The 14,920-nt window shown below is 47.8% G+C and overlaps 7 protein-coding genes across 7 annotated transcripts; 4 read left to right on the top strand and 3 right to left on the bottom strand.

Annotated features, from left to right (window-relative positions):
• Positions 1-220: 220 nt before the first annotated feature.
• FIESC28_04231 (uncharacterized protein) lies at positions 221-721 on the bottom strand (the record flags this gene model as incomplete). Its single annotated transcript, XM_031158378.1, has 2 exons — positions 221-558; positions 640-721. The coding sequence occupies 2 exons, from the start codon at positions 719-721 to the stop codon at positions 221-223; spliced, it is 420 nt and encodes a 139-aa protein (XP_031017524.1).
• A 2,325-nt stretch (positions 722-3,046) lies between these two features.
• FIESC28_04230 (uncharacterized protein) lies at positions 3,047-3,760 on the top strand (the record flags this gene model as incomplete). Its single annotated transcript, XM_031158377.1, has 1 exon — positions 3,047-3,760. The coding sequence occupies one exon, from the start codon at positions 3,047-3,049 to the stop codon at positions 3,758-3,760; it is 714 nt and encodes a 237-aa protein (XP_031017523.1).
• A 1,754-nt stretch (positions 3,761-5,514) lies between these two features.
• Positions 5,515-5,773, top strand: FIESC28_04229 (uncharacterized protein; the record flags this gene model as incomplete). Its single annotated transcript, XM_031158376.1, has 2 exons — positions 5,515-5,663; positions 5,716-5,773. The coding sequence occupies 2 exons, from the start codon at positions 5,515-5,517 to the stop codon at positions 5,771-5,773; spliced, it is 207 nt and encodes a 68-aa protein (XP_031017522.1).
• A 938-nt stretch (positions 5,774-6,711) lies between these two features.
• Positions 6,712-7,877, bottom strand: FIESC28_04228 (uncharacterized protein; the record flags this gene model as incomplete). Its single annotated transcript, XM_031158375.1, has 2 exons — positions 6,712-7,494; positions 7,737-7,877. 2 exons carry the CDS (start codon positions 7,875-7,877, stop codon positions 6,712-6,714), a joined length of 924 nt encoding a protein of 307 aa, XP_031017521.1.
• A 364-nt stretch (positions 7,878-8,241) lies between these two features.
• On the top strand, positions 8,242-9,438 carry FIESC28_04227 (uncharacterized protein; the record flags this gene model as incomplete). The annotated part of the gene is made up of 1 exon (XM_031158374.1): positions 8,242-9,438. One exon carries the CDS (start codon positions 8,242-8,244, stop codon positions 9,436-9,438), a length of 1,197 nt encoding a protein of 398 aa, XP_031017520.1.
• A 783-nt stretch (positions 9,439-10,221) lies between these two features.
• Positions 10,222-11,952, top strand: FIESC28_04226 (uncharacterized protein; the record flags this gene model as incomplete). The annotated part of the gene is made up of 2 exons (XM_031158373.1): positions 10,222-10,626; positions 10,678-11,952. The coding sequence occupies 2 exons, from the start codon at positions 10,222-10,224 to the stop codon at positions 11,950-11,952; spliced, it is 1,680 nt and encodes a 559-aa protein (XP_031017519.1).
• A 971-nt stretch (positions 11,953-12,923) lies between these two features.
• Positions 12,924-14,774, bottom strand: FIESC28_04225 (uncharacterized protein; the record flags this gene model as incomplete). The annotated part of the gene is made up of 3 exons (XM_031158372.1): positions 12,924-13,537; positions 13,982-14,340; positions 14,539-14,774. The coding sequence occupies 3 exons, from the start codon at positions 14,772-14,774 to the stop codon at positions 12,924-12,926; spliced, it is 1,209 nt and encodes a 402-aa protein (XP_031017518.1).
• Between the last annotated feature and the right edge of the window lie 146 nt (positions 14,775-14,920).

Here is a 14,920-nt window from a genome sequence, read left to right as displayed (position 1 = left end):
TACACTCGTTATTTCTCAAACGGTAAGACGTGATCTCTGTGAACAAATTCTTGCTGTCTGTCTCGGAACTAGAATTATCGGTAGACTTATCGGAAGGGAATGGGTCGAAATCTGAAGAAGTAACATCGAACGAGTGTGCTGGTATTCCCTCGTTTCCTCCTACTCCATATGGTATGCCAAGAATGGCATCGTTCGTCTGGTCGCATGCAGGACCTACGCTCTATAGAGCGGCTGCGGTATCTGATAGACCAGCGAGCGATGTCTGTCCTTGAGGCATCTCGTACGGAACAGCAAGAAGATCGAGAGAGGATACAGGAGAACTCGAGAAAGCAAATTGGGTCGAATTAAAATCGTTGAGATGCGAATCCATCCCGATCATCGGCACATAGAAGTCGACCTCATCGAGAGATTGAGACACAGGCCCAAACACACCGTCTTGGTTCATGGAGCCAAGAGGAGCGGCGTCTTCAGACCAAGAGCTTACATGAGGCCAATGATCCACATCCTCTTGGGATGTCACCGGAGACAAAGAAAAGCCGCCGAAGTCAGCTCCTGGGACTAGAGACGGGTCGATGCAACGTCAGTATAAGCGGTTCGGTGGAGTAACCCCAAGTATAATGACTCGAGCCTGACACTTACCATTGAATGAATAGTCCGAGTCTACGAAACTCTGTTCCGTAGACTCGTCCTGAATCTGGGGTTGCGATTGATGGTCGCTCATGAACTTGTGTATAGAATTGGGTAAATTGAGAGGAAAATGGTTTGACAGTGGTAATCTGGACAGAAGAATAGAGCTGACTTTATATTTTGCAATTGTATTTCTAGACACCAACTGTTTCACCCTCCCATTGTGCAAATGCAATTGACAATGACACTTCAACATGCATTTTCGCAACCTCTTGGCGCGGTAAGTTCCAATGAATTGCCCTGATGCCCCTCAAAAGTCCCCAATTGGCGAATGGTTGCCTATGTCTGTTGGTTGAAAGTGTAAAAAAGTCCACTAGGGGATTCCGACCACTTTCTTGGCCAGACACTATTGGTCAGTGAGGAGGGATGGTTGCATGCAGACTCGGGGCTACGGGAAGTTTGGCTTGGGTTTGTCTCTTGGACCAAAGAGAGATACAGATGATGAACTTGGAGACAACTCAATTGATGAATGTGGTGTGCTTCGGCTATCTCAGGTGAAAGTGACCTGACTGCTTATTGGAGATGAGGCTGATCAGAGAGACTTGTACCTGGCGAACTGGAATAAGTCTGCAGCCAACACCTGCCAATCCATGGCCCTAATAGACTAAATTGAAACTCTCAGCTCCCAATACCACATGCAAGAAACTGCTCAACTGCTAGGCACCTACTGTTCCAACCTACACCGACTCTACTTTATTGCCTTATCTCATAGACCCACGAACGTTGCAATAACTCAACGATGTCATCAAGCCACAATTTGGGGTAACCAAAGTATAACAAGTGGAATATCCAACAAAAGAATGGAGAAAATATCGTCAACTTGACCAGGTCTAGACTGTTGATATGCCCCCACAGCAGAACCACGCCGTTGAAAGCAAGTCCCTAGACTAAGAAGAATGGAGAATATGGTTATCAGGAATAGAAGTGATCTAACCTGAAGCCCCTCTGAAATCATGAGAGGTCTGGACTAGTCGGCATCATATGATCATGATGGTGTTGATGTCCCGCATGAGCCGCCGAGTAGTTAGGTAACGTTATGCTTCAATTTAGCTGCGTAATAGTGCATAGAGTCGTCGAGGCTGAGACTGAGCCTGTACCCTAAATCCGGTTCTTTATCTCATGTTGATGAATGCTGTAGATCATCGTGTAGTGAAGTGTGAACCACATTTATGATATAGTGGATAAGACGACAATACGATGATCATCACAGTGACCCTCATAAAAGACCCTGGTGATATCATGTCTTAAAACATGAAACCGCCATATTCGTACGGCTCTGTTGAGATGGTAGATGAAAACGTCATGGGCGTTGAAAACGAGGGAGAGCCTCAACCCCTGCGGCTGCAATGCCACGCGATAAGCTTGTATAACCCAGTAAAGCTTAAAGACCGCCTTTTGAAGTGACACGAGGCTGAGTGTGTGATTATTCACTCCTGTTGATCCTCTCACTTGTCAAACAAAGACATCCGTATCCTATTCCTTGGCATCGGTCTCGCCTGTGCATGTTTGTCAACCGTAGTTCAGCAGATCCACAGATTTGGGTTTTCATCGGCGAGAATTGACATGTATCATGACATGTGACGACAGAATGGATATTCTGTTTTGCAGTAGCTGAAGCAAGGCAGAAAAAGGAGGCTAATTATGGATATCGGATCTTCAATTGCTAGGATCCCCAGATTTGCGATGTTTCGAAACGGGTATCATAATTTCTTGACGTCAGGAATAATGGATCTATTATGCCGATATTCATTGGAGGGATACGGTCTGTTTGGGACAGATAGAGTAGAGATCAGATGAAACTCGTAGACAGATGAAGCATCTCGTAGATATCATGATGGAAACAGACACAAATCAGCTCATGATTTCTTGTTAGCGGTATCGGCCGGACAAAACATCCATCCAATGACGAAATACTCACGGCAAGACCCTCGTATTGAGCCAAGCCCTCCAGGGCCCCGACTCGGCCGTGCAGCAGTCCACAGGGGACTCCCCGCACCGGCGATCCCTCTAGCCATTCGCTAAGCTCGCCTGAGTCCACTGTAGCGGGCCTCTAGTCTCTCGGTTCACAGAAGACCCACTTCACGATGCTAGCCAGCCACCTTGATCGGCCGGGCCAAGAGCCAAGACGGAAACTTCATCGTTACATCGACCGACACAGCTGAGGGCGATCTTTTGAGGTGGCATTTAAGACCCGATACGACCCCCGTGTCTTTTGTTTCTTGGTTCTTTTGTATTATCAACTTCAAGACTCTATCACAGTCTACAAGAAACATCCTCGACCCTTTATATCTACTCTATTCCTCCCTTGAATAATATTTTGCCTCTTCTATCTGCCCTGCATCCGAACCTTCCACAAACCATGCTCACATCAACCTTCATCCTCAGCCTCATCGGCCTTGCAGCGGCCTCACCGGTCAAGCCTCACATCGTCACAAACCCTTCATATCCATCACGCTCGACATCAAAGGGCTTCAAGCTTGTCGTCAACGTCACAGATCCCTCTTTGGATTTTGATCCTCCCATCCAAAACTTCGAGCTTACCGGCATCCACACCGGAGCCGGCCTCGCCCTCCTTGGAATCAGCGAGAAGGACGGCCGTATCTTCTACCAGAACGGAACCAAGGAGGAGCGTCAAAACGGCGAGGCTACTGTTATCAGCGATGGTGGCACTCCCTTGACTCCCAACGGCATTGGCCTCGTTGCCGATAAGAAGAACAAGAACATCTACGGTGCTACTCTTAACTTCGAGGCCGGCACTGCTGGTGTTCAATTGAACCAGCCCGAGGACCCCTACACCTACTTGTTGCCCGAGACCTTTGTTGCTTGCAACAAGAGCATCGAGTACTACCGAGGCAAGAAGTTTGTTGTCATTGAGCAAGCACGCATCACCATCGACAAGAACAAGAAGATCCAGCGCAACATCCCCAAGGGTTGTGCGCCCATCCGCCTTGTGCCCCAGTGCGATGAGCTTGAGTCTCTCCCCAAGGGATCGTACTCCAGCCACAAGTACGCTCTCGACTCCAAGTGCTACGAGGACGTCTCCAAGATTAAGTGGTCGAAGTACAGCCCTTAAGTTGTGACACTATTAATTAATGGAAGGAACATGATGGAGTTAATAACGATGGGTAATGATTGCGTTTTGGATAGCATCTATAATTAGCATTGGCATTAATAGCTTTAATATTGTACAACAATTATCTGTATGTCTTAAATTCTTTCCATGCATGCATCGTGAATATTCCGTATCGACAAATCCAGCGGTGAAGCAAAATGTGGGTAGGACAAACTGCGTGCACTACGAGATGGATACTCCGAACAAGAACAAAGACCGTGAAACAAGTGACAAACTGCTGCCAACGTTATTTTCCCCGGCAATCGCGGACGACAAAACGAGCAGTGGAGTGAGCGGGTGGGAGTGGATTTGGTCTCCGTAGAAAAGTCAGCCAGCCATCAGATGCTGCCAGGCGCAGGCACATAAACTCAAACTCCACCAAATCCATTGTTGGTTTTGTTAGTGGCACTTGGACAAAAAGATTTGGGCTTGCCGTACAAAAGCGGATGGCTTGAGTCAGTTTGTTTTGCCACATGTGGATGACGAGCTTCTCGATTTGTCCTGGCTTGTTTGCGGCTAACGGTTGACTGACTTAGGTGTACGAGACGGAGAACCTGAGGACGTGAAAGCAGTTATCTCTTAGGCCAATATATCACGGAATACTCTGCAACCTCAAGGTCAGATCAACATGTGTACTCAAGTCCGGAGGGGGGTTAAAATTGTAGTGAAGCGCAAATGCCCTGTACATGCAGACCACAAAAACCAGGGACTTGGAGGAGGCCAAATGAAAGAATTAGTGCACTTTTATTAGATTATATTCTCGAAGAAATTGGCCTGTTCGTTTTATCGATCGCTTAACCAGTCTTGGTCTCGATGTAACTCACCTACTGTATTAAAGCCATGGCGGGCAGAAAACCCTGAAATATTCCAAGCAATGATACTGGACCCCAGACAGGAAGGTTAAGCATCAACTTTTGCATTTGTCCCCATAGTAGATAATCTCTGTGTTTAGCAAAAAGTGAGTTGCAGACACAAGAACGCGAACTTGGTCAAAGAAACCCAGAGGTTATACCGAAGCCGAGAGAACCGGATGTTGAACTGGAAGGTTCCCATACTCAGAACTCAAAAACAAGTCTAAGGATCTATTCAGTCAGATCTGAAGTGAAGGAGTTCCGGCGAAAGTCTATGGGCTTTGACATTTTGTATGGTTGATAGAAATGTCTCCTTCAGCGAATAATAGGCTATGGAGCACGACCCCAAGGACGGGCAGTCTATACACAATAACACTGGTCCAACAAAATCCTAGAAGAATAAAGCATACCTAAGTTTCAGTTGGAAGAAACTGCCTTCGTCAGATCCACAAGACTCAGTTTGATCCGAAGCTTGACTGAAAGCAAGACTACATGTCGTATTCTTGGACATAAAAGCAAAATACAAGATGGATGAGTAGACAGTACCACTATGAGTGATTAGATTTTCGGTCTGGATGACTCTAAGAAATAAAATATTATTTCCAGCCAGACAAGGAAAGGACTTGATATCTCCAGAAATCGAAAAGCGAGCATCTCGAGTCCATTAAGAATGAGTTTAAACCCTGATATCAACACGAACACCACATAAGGTTATGACTCTTCTCGCACAGAAATAAGTTTTAAAAATCTTCAAGCTTTCTACAGAGCAGGTATATAAATATATTGTCCGCCTTATCCTTTTTGTCTCCCCATCTATCCATTTGCATCTCAACGTGCTTCAAAAACATGTATCCTACCTACACTATGTTCCCCAACACACTCACAATCATGTCAGGCTTTTTCCAAAAGCTCTGGCCAGGAGCTGGACTTTCCGCTCCAAATAACGCTGGGATAGAGATGCTCTGTATTACGGCTCAAAAGGCAGAAGAGAATGCTCGGAAGATCCTAGACAAGTTTGTACTTACTGCTACTATTACTTTGATCACTGCTAACTGTTGGATATAGGCTTGAAGGGAAAGGAGAGAGGTCTTCTCAGAGAGCCCCGGAATTTATTTCCTTCTAGCTTGGCCGCTCACTCAAATAGTGAAGTTTGGCTGCTTGATGGTACACTTCGAGACACGATGAAGGAATCGCAGAAGAAAGCTGGACTTGTTATGACTTGAGTATACTTACTTGACCGAATTCTTCTGTGTCGGACCAAACACGTATCTGCCTCACGATCGAATCGTCGCACGGTTTCAACATTGGATCTTTTGTCTTATACCCCTAATTGGTTCGAATCAACGCTCCCACTAAGAAGACAGCGTACTGCTATATCGGTATGGTCTATTCGAACTCAAAATTTCGGTTGCCATCGAAAGGCCGACAAATTATCCGGCTGGAGACTCGAGCGTACCGTCCCCTTTAAGCAGTAACTGCTGAGCACATTGGCCCCTCACATGGTCACGAACAAAACACAACTGCATAATCGCCTAAGTAGGTGTCAGAAGAATTATCCTCTAAGAATTAGGCTGTGGAGATAAAGTAGCCTAATTACTAGCCTAAGTTTGCATAAGATGATCAAATTCTTTCGTCTCTTATGCTTCCAGAGGCCGATTTCTCTGACACCCTGACGCCGCCCAATACCTCGCCTTGGAAGGGAAGCTCAATCATGGCTGAGGTCACATGTAATGTCACTGCCGCATGCTTGGCATCCAATGTGTTATTGCTTTGTCTTTTCCCTAACATACTGAGAGAGACAAGAGATATCGCAACCTAGATACAAATTGAATCAAGATTCTGAACAACAGTCTGTCGCTCCTTCTTGTGCATTAGAAATGATTTGGGGATGATGGGCTTGGATGTCTAAACTTACATGCTTTACTGGAAAGGAATCCGTCCATACTATGTGTGAAAGGCAGAAGTCGTACTGTTGTATAGCTGACAGGCATGGTGTGACCTCTATCCAATCGAAAGTTCGACTCGCACTCGTCTCTGACATGAAGGCGACTAAACCCCTTCTTAATTGACTCGCTGGTCGCGCAGTCGCTTGAGGCTAGCGAAGGTACCAGACATACTATCAGCACGGTTGCCAGCAAGCTCGATCGGCATTAGAAGGGGTGCTTCGTCTCCAGGTTTGATGTTGGGCTCGTGGTCAGTGCCCCTTTTCGCGAAGTTGACAAGACGACGGCGAGCAGTAGCGATGATACAATCCTCATTGTACCTTTCAATACGATCTTGTACGCAGCGGTCGTATCGTGAGATAGCAAGATCGAAACATTCGTGAATGTTCATGTCGAGCTTGACAAGCGATGGCTTAACAGGTTTCCCTTTGGAGTCTCTCCACACAAAGTCCAGCCAGTTCTGCCACTGGGGGACAAAGACTCCGAGGAAGACATCGGCTCCCTCCGAACGCCATCTAGGTTGAGGTCCTGGAAAGGCCTTGTTGGGAGGATGGTCGCATATCAAGGTACCAACCTTGACAGAGGTCTCGGCGGAGACATTGCCCACAACTTGAGGATTGTCGTTATCCGGGTGGGTAGTGTTCCATCGTCGGAAGACCATACGCCAGAATCTGCGCCAGTCGGAGAACTCAGGCATCAGTTCTGCATCGCGATGCTCGACTTGGGTTTCGAGACGAGCAAGGTCGATGAACATGGATAGTTCTCGGGTGGTCAGCATCTCCTCGCTGTTGATGATTTCACCCAGAGGACGTGAAACAATGGAGGGCGTGCGGATGAGAAGGCTGGCCATAGCCACTTCCATCTCCTGGACCGGGTTATTCTGGGCCATGATGAAAGGCGTCTAAAAGAAGAAAGAGTTAACGATCAGCATTACGTACCTACCTATATAAACAAGCGAAGATCGTTTATGGGAGTGGATGAACCTACCGATAATGATGGCTAAGGTTGACGAGAGACAGGTTTGAAAGAGGCAAGCTTCCTGAAATTTATCAGTACGGAAATCTGGAGGAAGGACTGTTTGCTCGCACCTGCCCACGATCACCGTAATTTATTTGGGTGGGGACTGTGCTACTGGCAACAAACCGCTTCAAACATCTTTACATCCATATGACGGGCAGTGACAGTGACAGTGACAGTGACAGTGGCAGTAGCAGTAGCAGTAGCAGTAGCAGTAGCAGTAGCAGTAGCAGTAGCAGTAGCAGTAGCCGTGCCGAGAAGTGCCATTTCCATAACTGGACCTATTGCCTAAGAGACGAAATAATTTGGTCGCTTTATGATAGTCTAGACCAGCACTTAGGCTACTTTATTATAGTGGCCTCAGTCTTAGAAGACAATTCGTCTGTTACCTGCCTAAGTATTTATGGATAAGAGAAGTGGAGGAGAGAGTCAACATATGAGTGTACCAAAAACCTGCCTGCTGTCATGCACTGATGTGATTCATAGCAGAGTGATTGCTGCCTACCCGCCTCAGACATCAATACCTATGTGACTTCCACCTAACTCTTCCTGCCTCACTTCTCCCCTCCGTCAACATACCAAAGCCTCTCCGAGCAAACACTCAAGCGGTGCTATGTCTACAAACGCCGGCATGGGCACAAATAATGACAATGAAGAAGTTCCTAGGGAGGAGAGCCGTCAATGTTCTCCGAACTTCCAACAGCAAGCTGTCCCTTTACTCTTATATTCTGCCCATCCTTTTCCTTACTGGCCTTGGCCATACATACCACCCAGCGGATTTTATCATCCTCATCAAGCTGGGTATCATGCCGTCCCTCAAGCTGGTTATCTTCACCCTCAGCAGTCCAGCTTTGGATCGCCTCAACCTTCTCTTCTAGCCACACCACAAGTCAGGCCTCATGCCCAGCAAGACACTCCATCAGATTGGCCTCAATCTTGCCAAGGCCCTGCCTTCAACAATGACATCGCGACTACCAAAGACCATGACGAGTCTCCGCTCCCACTGAAACGCTCCAGATCTAATTCCATGCGACCTGAGTCGTACCCCGAGAAGGTTGTTGACCTCGTTTCACCTCAGTCTAACCTCGATGTATCTTTCAAAGATGTTGACAAAGACGAGGAGGTTGTGGAGGAGCGACCTCCAAAGAAGGTCATCACCAAAGATCTTCTAACGCGCGGCGAGAAGATGAGACTCTTGGACCTTATCAAACAGTACCAAGAGGTAGAGCGAGTATGTGGCTACTCCAACTCAGCCGAAGAAACATATACGGGCTTCTTCGAGAGGGTATTTCGAAGAGACTGGAATACCAAATGGAAAAGCGTCAATCCTCTAGTTTTTCGACCTCTGCGCAGCTCTGATGCGCATCTGAAAATTGGCTCTTACGAGAGGGATGCACCATCCAGCCAGTCGGAAGATGGCCGTAGAAGGTCCAAGGCGCTCAAGCAAACCATTCCGGTCTTCCTCGCTTTGATTCTCGAGGGTGGTGAAATTGATTGGAAATACCACGACAAGGACGGAAATCGCCTGAGAGCCCGCGAGGTGACGCTGCATGACGGTCTCAGTAATCTGCAAGCCAAAAAGAACACCTTGGATCACCAAGACTGCCAAGAGAGGAAACACATCTATAAACACAACGTTGATCAGATTGTTCAAGCCGCAAGACGAAGAATATTCAAATGGGCGGCAGCCGGGAGTGATGCTCAGCTTGGCGTCGATAAGGAAGACAGGGCGAAGTTGGAGAAACTTGAACTTCCCTCGGAACGTTACATTGCTCTATGTAAAGAAGTCTTCGTCCTACGCGATTATTTTATCCAGCAACATGAATGAGGACTGGGAATAGTCTCATGCGCCATTTGTTTGGCATGCTTTCGCGCCTCGTGTCATTCGGTAACGGTAACTCTCTACTATGGTTGGTGTTGTATATGTGACTAAAATCTTTTAGACACTCAGCGTTGTTAACATGACTTGGGAGTTTGATGTTCGACTAGTCAAGATGTTGCGAGAAAAGAACAGTGGTGAGAAAATGGGAGTAGGAGTATTGATGCCATTTGATACACTGGCGTAAAATGTATATATTGAGAGTAGTGTAGGCGAGCGACATATGCAGAGTTCTGACCAGTGGATTACACTACTATTTCAATGCAACCTTTATTCACTTAGTAACGTATACAATGAGTTAAGAACCGGAATACCGAGACATCATTGGCTGGTGAACTATCGTGCTGCACACTATCCGGATGAGTGGCATGAACATCAGGACGATTCAATACATCCAGAAGATGACATCTCAAACGTGTTTCAAATCAACGAATGATCAGGAACACCTATTGATAAGCCTTCAAGGATTAATTCGATAGTTTATGACGATCGTATTCCAAGACACTTGCTTATCCTGGCCCGTGATATTGGTCACGTCGCACCTCTTATCTTATCGCACTGACCGGGTGACCTCCGTTCGGTCCCCGAGATCGTCATTGTACTACTTGGGTCAACCTCGTCAATAGGCAACCGAGCTTCCACCATCTTTACTCTCTCACCGACTTCGCTTCTGAACCTTTGACAGCTCTTCCCGTATCACACTACAGCTCGCGCATAGCTTCATCGCCCGAAATGACTCAGGTTACGCCTGCAATGCTGAGCGCTCGCGCTTCGTCGCTCTCCCTGCGTCAACAAGCGCTGTCATCGTCGGCCATGCTCAACAATAACAATGCGCCTGCTCCTCGATCGGACGAAAACAAGCAGAGCTCCAAGAGCTTCATTCTGTCTGACATGAAGGGTCGTGACACAAGAGACAACCGCGTTTGCGCATCTTGTATCGCAAAGCTTGCGCCTGAAGAGGTCGGTCAAGTCAATTGGCACTTGGAGGCTGGCCAGGCTTGTCGCTTGTGTCAGGTTGAGAAGCTTGAGCCTGAGGCTTTCACCAAGCCTTTCTGCGACTTTCTTCAAGAGAACCCTACTATTTTCCACACCGTCGAGTACTTTGAGAAAAAGCTGAAGGAACTTGGTTATGAGCACGTAAGTAAACAACAGCCTCGGGTATGATAAGATAAGACTAACCATGATAAGCTCTCTCCGCGCGACAGTTGGGCGGGTAAGATCCAACCAGGTGGAAAGTACTGGGTTACACGCAATGGCAGCTCTCTCATCGCTTTCAAGGTTGGAAAGGCTTACCAGCCCGGCAATGGTGTTGCTATGATTGGTGGCCACATTGACGCCCTCACCGCCAAGCTCAAGCCTGTCAGCACAAAGCCCGTCAAGGCTGGATTTGTTCAGCTAGGCGTTGCGCCCTACGCTGGCGCTCTCAACGCGACATGGTGGGACCGCGATCTCAGCATTGGTGGCAGAGTTGTTGTCCGGGATGAGGAGTCCGGAAAGACCTGCACCAAGCTCGTCAAGCTGGACTGGCCTATTGCCAGAATTCCCACCCTTGCACCCCACTTCGGAGTTGGCATGATGGGAGAGAACAACAAGGAGACTCAGGCTGTTCCTATCATTGGTCTTGAGAGTTCTCAGAGTGCTTCCGCCAAAGTTCTGGGACCCGCCGGTTCCTTCGTCAACACTCAACCCCCACGACTGGTTGAGCTTATTGCCAAGGAGCTCAAGATTCAATCTTACAGCTCTATTATTAACTGGGAGCTTGAGCTTTACGATTCTCAGCCTGCTCAGACCGGTGGTATGGATAGGGAGTTTATCTTTGCTGGCCGTATTGACGACAAGCTCTGCTCCTGGTCCGCCCTCACTGCCCTCCTTGCCTCCAACGACAGCAGCGAGGACGGTGGTATTAAGCTTGTTGCTCTCTTTGACGATGAGGAAATTGGCTCCCTGCTTCGCCAGGGTGCTCGGGGTAACTTCCTCCCCTCGGTCGTCGAGCGTACCGTCGAGGCCCTCAACCCCGACAAATACGGACCAGAAGTGAAGGGAAGAACTTATTCCTCATCATTCTTTTGCTCAAGCGACGTGACTCATTCCGGATCACCGAATTTCCTCGAGAAGTATCTCGCGGAGCATGTTCCCGAGCTCAATGTTGGTGTTGTTATCGCCAACGACTCAAACGGCCACATGACCACAGACAGCATTTCAACCGCAATTATGCAGCGAGCAGGCGAACTAGGCGGCTGCCGAACTCAGACTTTCCAAATTCGAAACGACAGTCGCAGCGGTGGTACTATTGGACCTGCGCTGTCCAGTATGATGGGTGTCCGGGCCGCGGACGTTGGCCTGCCCCAACTCAGCATGCACTCTATCCGTGCCACCACTGGTTCTCTGGACCCTGGTCTGGGCGTCAAGTTCTTCAAGAGTTTCCTTGATAACTGGGAGAAGATTGATGCGGAGTGGCATTAGATATGAGTGGTAGGGAGGGCGTTTGGACTTAGGACATTTTGTTTGCGATACCTGCCTATTGGCATAATGTGGTATAGATTAGATTACATACGAGATAGATGAGATAAGAAGAATGGATCATTGAAACTTATACCTCACATTCAAGAGTCGACCATCGTATTGACTCACTTGGCTCATCATAGCTTTCTTCCACTCGCAGCAAGCACAGTTTAATTCGACAAAAAGTCCCAACTTATCAACTTTGGGCACAGTCAGATTATCTGTTTTGGTACCTTCTTTCATTAGATATGTAAGTCGTGCTTCTTTTGAAATTTTCAAGAGCGACAACACAACCATCAAACCGCAGATTTCGACGGAGAGGTGCAATGTTCAGAAGAAAGTTCAACAAGATCGACTTCAAGGCTGAAGACAGGACACGACCAGAGGCTGTAAAGTTGTAGTCATTCATAACATAGAATGGGTGGCACAGAGACAAGAAACGACTAAATCTTGAGGGACTCGAAAGGAGGACAGGTGCGGAAAGCTACATGGCCCTGCGGAACAAGAACGGTATGTCAGGAAGGAAAAAGAACCAACAGTCATTCAGATGAATTAATCTCCCACGGGCTGTGAAATAGATACAAGGGCAGGCAGATCTTTACAAATTGTAGCCTAAGCATATGGCAAGAAGTTGAGAAATTACAAAAAGATGAGGCGCAGCTGAACAGGGAGAAAGGGGTTTTAGGTTCGGATAGAAGAATTCTTAGGTTATTAGGTAGGATCCCGCTCGGCCACGCCTCATCTTAAGGATACATGTTTAATCTTGGTATTTAAACCCCAGCTGGGACGACGTCAAATGAGATGAGTCTATGCTTTGACCTGCCTGGAGGTGTCAACTTTAAATCATAAACCCCAGCTGCGAGAGATTCGATTATACCATGAAACCTAAAACTCATCTAAACTTTTCGAGGTTCTTTTATTCCTTTCGTCTCTTAGTGATACATTAACAATAATCTGTATGTCCTTATAGCCCCTGAAACAGGCTGAGGTTCACCCATCGGGTTGAGATCTAGATCTGATCCAGGCTCCAAGCCAAGTCTGGCGGCCTCAACAATCCAGTTCCGGGCAGTGGTGATAATAAGCTGCTCATTGAAGGTGCGACTACGGGTCACTTCGATAGCGTCATGTCGAATTAACGACTGGGCTTTCGCCACTGCCAGGTTGACCGAGGGGTCGAAATCGAGGAACTCGGCGGTGGTAAGTAGAGACTTGCCGTCCCTGTAATCGAACGTGATCTTGTCGTCCCCTTTGCCCACAGTCTTGGTGACTGACACGAAGGCCTTTGCGCCCTTCTTCCGCGCGGCTTTTTGCTTTTTGGGAGACGGAGTTTTGTCGTCGTCGTCGTCGTCCCGCTTGCGCTTGGCTGCCCCAGAAGCAGGGAGGTCTTGGCTCCAGACACTAACTGGAATGCGACTGTGCTCCTTTGTCTTCTTGGTTGGAGACTCGGGTATCTCATTTGTGCCATGCGAGGTACTCCAACTGTCGAACAACTTGATGGCGAACCGCCGGCGGTGCTCTGGCGTGATTCGCAAGTCGGACGCTGCATCTGGTATCTGATCGATCACCTTCAACCAAAGGCGGAGGTGGTCGCTCAGAGCTCATCTCTCCGTATGGCGTAAGCTGGAGAAGTCATAGATAGGTGTGCCAGGCTCCCGAGATTTGACGACATGGGAATCGCTCAAGAAGTCATCCGTCGAAGTGCCAGAGGTAGGAGCAAAGCGCTCGGTCGACTCGGAAGTGCTTGGAGAAGACGCCATAGGGAGAACGGGAAGAGGAGGAAGGAGAGAATATGAGAGGAAGAGTGTTGGTTGCTGATAGATGGTCAGTACGATAATCAAGAACAGGGTGTCAAATAGCAACTTACTTGACGATCAAGGTGGGAGACAGAGGAGAAGGGAGAGAGGAGCAGAACGTGGTGGAACTATAGGACTTCAACGTCACAATAAAAGATTAGTAACCTGTTTGATATCTGGTGTCAAGCTGTGCTTACCATATGGAAGCAAATATGCTTTCGGTATATCAGTTAGTCTTGAAAGTGCGGCGAAGAAAGGAAGTTTTAAGGCAAAGAAGAGCGCAGGAGAAGAAGGGGGAGGGGAAAGAAGTGTTGTAAAGTGGGGACAATGGGTGCAATAAAGAAAAGTGTGCACCGAAGAGAGGGTGATGAAGTGTAAGATGAACAGAGGAAGCGCAGAAGGTAAATAAGAGCGTAAGAGAAGAAGGGGAGGAGAGCAGAATGGGGATGCTGCCTCGTTGTCTTGATTCGCCTCATAGCCTTCAGTGGTGATTTCTGCGGTGACAGGCTCGGGTTGAACGTGCTGCCTGGCTAGGATCTTGTCGACATTCATATTACTGCGATTGAAGACGGTCTACATGTAGGAAGCTTCTATGTAGAACGTGAATTCGCGGATGTGACGAGTTTGGAGCTGGCAGTCGGCCCTCCCAATTTCATGCTTGGCCAGGCGCTCCATGCCGCATGATGGCTCCCAATCATGGTCTCGGGTCAGGGCCCACGACGTTCCGAACAGAAATTAGGTTCGTTGCCGGTACTTCACGTTGAACGAAAGAGCCTCGCACAACACGGCAGTAGCCTCCTCCGCAATATACACCATGATAGTGACGAGACTTCGGGCATGGTCAGGGTCAGGGGACCCGATGTCTACGATCCAATCTTCTCCGAGACTTGCGACGTAGTCCGGAGTCCATGGGATGAGATCGAAAAAGTTGATTTCAGCAGCTTCATAGTCCTCGCCGATCCAGTCTGAAATATCGAGGATTGAGTCCATTGTGAGAATGAAGAGTGGGAGGTAACCGCCTGTGGTCTTGTGTTAGTTGAATATCTCGGGGAATTATGCCCCAGAGTATCATAAGAATATCATAAGAGACGAAATATTCTGATAACTTTAGGTTATTTTAGACCAGCACTTAGGTT

This window comes from Fusarium coffeatum, assembly GCF_003316985.1.
Source record: "Fusarium coffeatum strain FIESC_28 chromosome Unknown BRIP53273_contig_87, whole genome shotgun sequence".
NCBI lineage: Eukaryota > Fungi > Ascomycota > Sordariomycetes > Hypocreales > Nectriaceae > Fusarium > Fusarium coffeatum.
Note: the sequence above shows the minus strand (reverse complement) of the source record. Positions and strands in the feature narration are given on the sequence as shown.